The sequence below is a fragment of the Clarias gariepinus genome, chromosome 3 (assembly GCF_024256425.1).
Source record: "Clarias gariepinus isolate MV-2021 ecotype Netherlands chromosome 3, CGAR_prim_01v2, whole genome shotgun sequence".
Classification (NCBI taxonomy): domain Eukaryota; kingdom Metazoa; phylum Chordata; class Actinopteri; order Siluriformes; family Clariidae; genus Clarias; species Clarias gariepinus.
In genome coordinates this window covers 14603461-14611038 of record NC_071102.1, presented here as the reverse complement: position 1 = coordinate 14611038, position 7578 = coordinate 14603461, and the positions used below count along the sequence as shown (strand labels likewise).

The following is a 7578-nucleotide window of genomic DNA, read 5'->3' as shown; positions in this document are numbered from 1 at the left end:
AAATCTTAAGGCAAAATCAATTGACATATTTAGCAAAGTTGCTCGATGATGAAGCGGCACGGTGGCTTAGTGTTTAGCACTGTTGGCTTGCACCTCCGGGTTCGATTCCCGCCTCGGAGTCTGTGTGCGTGCATGTTCTCCCTGTGCTTAGTGGGTTACCTCCAGGTACTCCGGTTTCCTCCCACAGTACAAAGATGTACAGATTAGGCTAATTCGTAAATGCCTTTAGTGTTTGAATGAGTGTGTGAGTGTGTGTGCATGTCCTGCAATGATCTGGCACCCCGTCCAGGGTGTGCCCCAAGTCTCCTGGGATAGGCTCCAGACCCTGTATACAGGATAAGCAGTATAGACGAGTGCTCCATGATGGTTTCAGTCTCTGGACATGATTTGAGAATGAGATGTCCAAGGAGCAAGTATGGCAAAATTAGAAATGGTCCAATAATATAAACACTTCACACACACACACAAAAAAAAAAAAAAAAACATTTATAACTTTCTTCCTACCCAAGCCTTAGTATGTAAATCCTCTGTACTGTTTGACAGTCGGTGTCTAAATAGGAAAATAAATTACAGTGTGTTTAGTTCCAGTGGATACTGATCTTGATGTTGGGACAAAATCTGCTTTACATGCCACTGTATTTTATTAGATTTTTTTAAAATACATTTTTAAACATTCACATTCAGGATTCAAAATACATGTTGAGATTTTTATGCAGCCTCACTAGAGCCTCTTCTAAACATGACGGGTGAAACTTTTTAATACACGATCGTGATAAAAAAAAAAAAAAATTCAAATAAAAAAAGAAAGAAAGAAAAACACCCCACAAAGTCATTTTCCAGCAGAGATTTGTTTTGTACACTGTGCTCAGATCTGGCACAAACAGTGATGACACAAGGTTCAGTGTACAGATGAGTCAATATTTACTAACGTCTTAAACTCAACTGCTGCCATTTCAGAATGAAATGTACCTGCAAGCCAGTAAGAAAGCTCAACATATTCAGTCATCAATTCCTGTCTCTATTTCAATGGTCTCTGCCACCGAGTTTAGTTCATCAATGACGATGTTACTGTTCTCAGGCTGCTCTTCCACAGCAGCATATTTAATATTCTTATCCTGGTTCTCTACTGGATTAGCGTCCTGCTGATGTAAAAGAATACACTCGGTATTAGGATCCTGTCCTTGAACCAGAATGCACTTGGTGCCGTCAGTGGACATAACAATTTCTATAACATTGGGATTGAGTTCCAAATGTTCCAAACCTTCCTCGGCCTCTTCGGGGTGACGTGTCATTCTGGTATCCTGCAGAGTGTGAACAAAAAACAGAGTTTGCTCCTTTTTCTGCGCCTCTTTATGGTTTGATTTTCGAGGTCGCCCCCTAGTTGGCATTGTGTGCCCGGCCTCCGTCTGATCTGCATGTACTCTCAGGTGGCGCTGTAGACTTTGCATCAACGTATACCTGCTTCCGCAAATCTCACACTTGTGCGGCTTTTCTTCCAGGTGTGACTTCATGTGCCTGCGGAGCTTGGTCGCCATCGTATACCCTTTTCCACAATCCTGGCATTTATAGGGTCTGTCGCCATTATGCAGACGCTCATGTGCCCGCAGTGTATGTGGGTCTCGTAACGCCTTACCACAAACCGGGCAGAGGTATGCCTCACCCGTGTGGATAATCAGATGGCGTTTCAGCTCTGGTGCCTGTGAGAAACGGAGCTCACAATGTGGGCACCTAAAGGGCTTTTCGCCCGTGTGAAGGCGTAGATGCCCCTGCAGGTTAGAACGCTGCCGGAAGCATTTGGCACAGTGCGGGCATGCGTACGGCCGCTCGCCTGTGTGCAAACGCATGTGGGCCCTAAGAGAGTTATGGTTGGCGAGTTCTTTGTTGCATTCTGTGCATTTCAATCTGGCAAGATTTTTGGTCTCATGGACGCACCTGTGGGCTCGCAGAGAAGGCCGGCGTGCAAAAGCCTTGCCGCACACATCACACACGAACGGTTTCTCACCCGTGTGTACGACTTGGTGCTCTTTGAGGTCACGTTTCAGACCATAGCTCTTTTCACAATGCTGGCACTTGTAAGGTCGCTGTCCATCGTGCACCGTGAGTATGTGGGCCTGATAACTCTCCTTAGAACTGTAGCGCTTTTGACACTCTGTACAAACATATGGCTTCAACTTAGAGTGTGTGAGCTTGTGCTTCTTTAAGTGACAGAGCTGGAAGAAACCCTTTTCGCACTCATCACACTTGTACTTACGCTCTCGCAGATTCTTAATGTCTTGAGAATGCTCTTTCGTGAATCCTTCCTCAGGCTTATTATCCGCTCTTACGTTCTGCTTATGGGCCGAGATCTCTTGGGTTTCTCCTTCATTTTCGTTCGCAGTCTGTTTAGTCTGAGAGTTTTTCGTAAAATAATGAGCATTTCTTCGTCTTTGCCCTTGTGATTGCTTGATGGAACGGCTGCTTAGTGAGTGCACTATGCGGGGTTTCGTTGCAAGACGACAGCTGGCTCTCACAGCCGATCCTAGCTGCTCAGGTGGTCCCGCTAGCTCCAGTGCTGCGGCTCCAGTTAGGCTTTCCAGTGTCTCAGTAGCACAGGTATTCATCACATGGTTTGCATGACCATCTCTGCTTTCTAGTATGTTCAATTCTGAGTTGTTGACTGGATGTTTATCCTCCGGCTGTTTTGCTGCAAGACACATAAATGCCATTTTTTTAAAAAACGTCAAATGTACAGCAGTGCCATTCTGGTCCTGTCATTTTGTGTGTTTTGTGCATACACAGTTTTCCCTACCTTCTAGAACACTACTGGCGATTTCCAAACTATGAAGTAACGCATATACCATTAGGTAGTAACTGTAATAACAGTCAGTTGTTATTTTAAGATAAGAAGGTCAGCTGATCTGGAATGGTTCTACTAAGAACAGTAAATTCATCAAGTTTCAGTAAGCAAGTGTAAGATGCGATCTGATTGGACATAGATACTCGGTTTCATCTCATTAGACCTAGTGAGTGCAGGATGTTGTGCATTATTGAAAATTAGTGACATGATAGACTTATTGAGAACCTGACAGGGACGTTGGTAGGAAGTTGCATGAATTTGATAAATGATAAATGTCCATATTCCCCTTTGGACCCGTTTCCCGCTGCGTTCTTTAATATTTTTTAGGATGCAGTGGGAATGGTCTTCATCAGAGTGTAATACTTTTGGCCACCACTGTAGATATAAAAATCTTAAGCCACGATTTCTTTCTTCATAATTTGCTTCCAAAGAGCCACATCTTCTTGTATTTTAATGTAGTCTTGAAGAATAAAGTTGCTTCCTGAAGGCTGACATTTTCAGTTCAGTTTCAGAGTAATGTTTTTACACTGACCTATGAATAATTCAAACATAAAAAAAAACATCTTACTTGAGGCATGAACCAATGAGAAATGCAAAGTGGTTGGAACAGACAAGAGGGGAAATGAGGTTGCTGCTTAAGTTGTTACTTAAACAACCAATTTATTATGTGTGTGTTTAGGCACTTTTTAGCTTGTCATATTTGTTTTATTTCATCTACATCATTTAATTTAATATAGACAGGTGTATTGCCCAATACTGTATAGTGATTAAATAGCATGTATCTACATACCTTCCTCCTCAGAGCCCTGCTTTCCATAACCAGGCTTCCGTGACTCATCCTCTTTTTCCCTCTGTGGTGTTTCCTGTTTGCTGAGTTCTTCTGTTGCAGCCACTGCCTTATTCTTCATATGTTCATTCAGAATTCTCTGAACTTCTGGCCAAACCAGGAGCTCTGTTCCCTGACTGATGTCCTTACAGGTCCTGAAACAGGGTTTTCCATCCACCTCATCCACAATGATGTTCCTCTGATCTTCACTCAGAGCACTGCAAGCAAACCTGGGAATGCAGATAATTATGAGACATTAGGGGGAAAAAAGGAACCCTGTAGAACTACTACATCGAAAATTATCTTCATCTGATCTGAGTTTGTTCACAAACACATGGCACATATCTACATTCTTTAATTTAGTCAAGTGTGATCAAGTTCAAATGGGTTAGGTTACTGTAATCAAACGCTGATACAGTATCACACCTCATCCAGTACGTTCTGTCTGAAATTTCTTCTTCAGCTCCTTTGATGCATCTGCTCACTTTACCTGTCTGACACGTTACAAAACCAATCAAAGTTTTACTTTTCAATTCCTATAGTTTTAAGGCAGTTCAACAGAAGATAACATACATATACTGTATATAATACCTCATCATTTTCTGGTACCTTATCTGGTTCCTCCAGCCCCAAAAGTGTTCCACTCTTTAAGGGCCATCCGACACACCATAACCCCATTTGCCCATTTTTAGCTAATGAAGGCCCTAAAGTCAGTCCACGGGGCACTAACTTCAGCACACATAGGAAAGACTCTTTCACACACTCCAGCATGCCGCCATTTTGAGTGGAAGCAGCCACTAAAGGAAGAGGGAAAATAAAACATCATATTCATAAATATACTGTTTATGTTGAGGAACGAAGCAGATTTTATTACATTTTAAACTTGGGCACAGAGACACATCAGACGTTATAGCTCAGGTAATTAAATCCCGAACCACCCAGTCAGAACATAACTTAAAATAGTGAATACAAAATAATTCATAGTTCACTATTACACAGCACTTTGACATTTATATTTTTTACCAGCAACCTCCCGATGCAATATTATCATGATACCTCTGTGCTGATTTGATTAAAATTGCCATTCTAAGTATCACTATTTTATAAAAATCCTGATTGTATATTCCACTTATCCTCAATTTTGTTACAATTTTGAACAGTTTAAAACAGTTTAATGAGTAATTAAATGCAGCCTATTCCTCATATTATCATAAATATTTAAATCCATTGTGCCTTAAGTGCTTACGCTCTTAGGTAAGAGCCTTACTGTGCTGGTATAACAGTGAACGTGAACCTCAATGTGGTATAAATATCTTGCAAGAATAAGTTGAAAGATAGTTGAAAAGCAGCGATGATTGGGTCCAAGCACCTGTCTCATCGCCGCGCAGGTGCACCAGAAAGACGGTGGGCACATGCATTGAAAGGGGAAATGTGTCATAATGCAACATAACAGTAGCTCATACTGTTAGGGCAGGTAAGCGTTCCTCACTGACTGTAACAGTAGGCATCATCACCAGTTTGTATATAACTAAGACAGTTATTAGCCACATTTCATCCTAAGTTTAAGGCCTTGCCACACCTGAACCGTTTAAGATATCAAAAATCCCTTCGCAATTTTGCATCCTCAATGTCTTGAGTTCATATCAGCCCGGTTTGGTGATGATCGTATAAATCCCCTAGAAAGGGTATATCAAAATTCATTGGGTGCATTTTGCAAACCACCCAAAATACTAAGGTGCTGATTTTCATGAAACCCTACTGTGCCCTACTCATGAGTTTTTAACCATGTTAAGACAGCAAAAAATGCTTTTAAAAAATGTCATAGTGCCTTTGCCCTAATATTAGAAGTATTGCAGGGTCATGAAGACTAAAAGTGGTGTGCTCAAAACTAAGTACACCTGCAACTTAGTTAGAGCACATGCACACATGATTAGTGACAAAAGTAATCGACCAAACAGTTCTCGGGCTACCAAAAAATGAATAACAAGCTGTTATAATATTATGTAATAATAATTATTATTAATTTACAACAATTATTAAAACAGATATAATGCTACACTACTTTATGGTTTCATGTTATAGTTAGTATTAGGTTAATGTATATTAACTGAATTAAAAATACAGAAGAATATAGATATACAGTTAGCTAACATAAATCATAATAAATAATATGTTAAATAGCTGTGTAAGAAGTGTGTTCTCCTAGTAAGCTGATTTTTTTTGGTGCCATTAATATAAATTCAGAATTATTCATCTTTAATATATTGGAATTGAAGTATAAATTACAGTTTTGCACAGACTTTTCTTGACTAGCAGGCAACTTGCTAGCTAACAACACTGAATATTAAACCTGGGCAGTTTGTCTATTCTGATTTTAAGTAACATATTTTCATTGTTTTCACTAACTTAGGGATAATTTTCCTTTTCGCGTTGGCCACTCGAGTGTTTTTCTTCCATCCACCGAAACTCCGAGAAAATCATAGCGCTCCAACCAACAATCGCTCCGCAACCCGGAAGTCAAGTGTGCGTGACTGGTGTTACCGTCTAACTCGTCCCTCTTGAAACACGTACACAAAACAGTTGGCGATAAGTAAAAATGACATAGAGGATCTTATACAGACTAGATTGTTCGCTTACGATAGCGTAGATGGTCAAGCAGCGTCGCCATATTGGATGGTGCTACTTTCCACTGCAACCATTGCTAATGGATTAATATGCTGTATATATGTCAGGCTATAAACTGCTTGTTTTAAAAGCAGTTACTGGTATGAGAAAGGCATTAGGTTTCATTAGTGAAAAAACACTAGTTTACTAATACTTAGTTTCAGATTCATAGAATACATTCTCAGAAGCATGAAAAACACTATGCACCATGGAAAATGATACTTCTGAGTATGCACTCTTGTTGTCTTTCCGCTGCTCATATTGAGGGGTCCCCACAGCAGACCATCCAATCTGCACACAACAGAAACCCTTTCTAACACAACCCACCCATTTTATCTGGGCTTGGGAACGGAACTGCATCCCCTCTAGTTTTGGGTGTGGGTGGGAGTTGAACCCGGGCTTTCCCGCATTTTGCACTGAGCCACCAGCGGCCTCGCACTCCTTTGTAGTAATAATCAATAATCCAATTTTTTGTTATGCATTTCCAATAAGATATTATTTGTAGCCTAAAGAACCGAGAACCAGTTCAGCTTCCTGTAACAGCTTATTTTAGGGAGATCTCCGGACATTAGAAACACCCCCCTGCCTCCGAAAGTAAAAAGGCTTCATGTATGGTTGCTTGAATGCTTACAGACCTGGAATAGTCAGGTACCTATTCCTAACACTGATAGATATTAGCACCTCAGAGATGTGACAATCCAAGACTTTGGTTCTCTTTTTTCCTGGAGAGGTGCGATGTCTGGATGGGGATCTGTAAATTATGGCCCTCTACTATCTACTAAGAGATGCAAACTGTACTAAAACTTATTTTAAACAAATATGTGAATTCTTCGCTTTTGCATGATATTGATGTAAATGCATATATGGTGGACTTATTTTATACCATTTTTCAATAGTATTAAATGAGAATCTATGATTTATTTATTTATTTATTTATTTATTTATTTATTTATGCATCTTCTGTAAGAGTGGAGATATACACTGATGTTGTTGATAAAAGTGCTTTGGGTATGGCCAGTCTGTTCCACATAAGATGTCTAGGGGAAATATAATATCAGTCTCACCATAGATATCGTATACAGAGTGTATTGGACTTACAGTGCTCGCCATACCCAAAGTTTTGTGGTCCTGGTTATAACCATCTGAAAGTTAAAGGCTCCAGAGGCACAAAGCCGATGGTGCTTTCCCCAGGCTGAGGCATGATTTTTGGTTGGAAAGTTTGCCGGTCATGGTTTAAACTGCCTGGGAGATA

The 7578-nt window shown here is 40.4% G+C and overlaps 1 protein-coding gene across 1 annotated transcript; it reads right to left on the bottom strand.

Moving 5' to 3' along the window:
• Nucleotides 1-644: 644 nt before the first annotated feature.
• znf408 (zinc finger protein 408) lies at nt 645-6162 on the bottom strand. Its single transcript, XM_053491522.1, has 5 exons — nt 6069-6162; nt 4254-4459; nt 4089-4156; nt 3627-3892; nt 645-2683 (listed from the first exon to the last, which is right to left on the bottom strand). Coding segments are annotated over exons 1-5 (2226 nt in total). The 5' UTR covers nt 6070-6162; the 3' UTR covers nt 645-998.
• Nucleotides 6163-7578: the final 1416 nt, after the last annotated feature.

Excerpts from the sequence above, each read along its gene's own strand:
- znf408 (XM_053491522.1), bottom strand. Across the intron at positions 4,157-4,253 it reads AGGTACCAGAAAATGATGAG|ACAGGTAAAGTGAGCAGATG; the intron begins GTATTATATACA and ends GTAACGTGTCAG. Across the intron at positions 3,893-4,088 it reads GACAGAACGTACTGGATGAG|GTTTGCTTGCAGTGCTCTGA; the intron begins GTGTGATACTGT and ends CTGCATTCCCAG.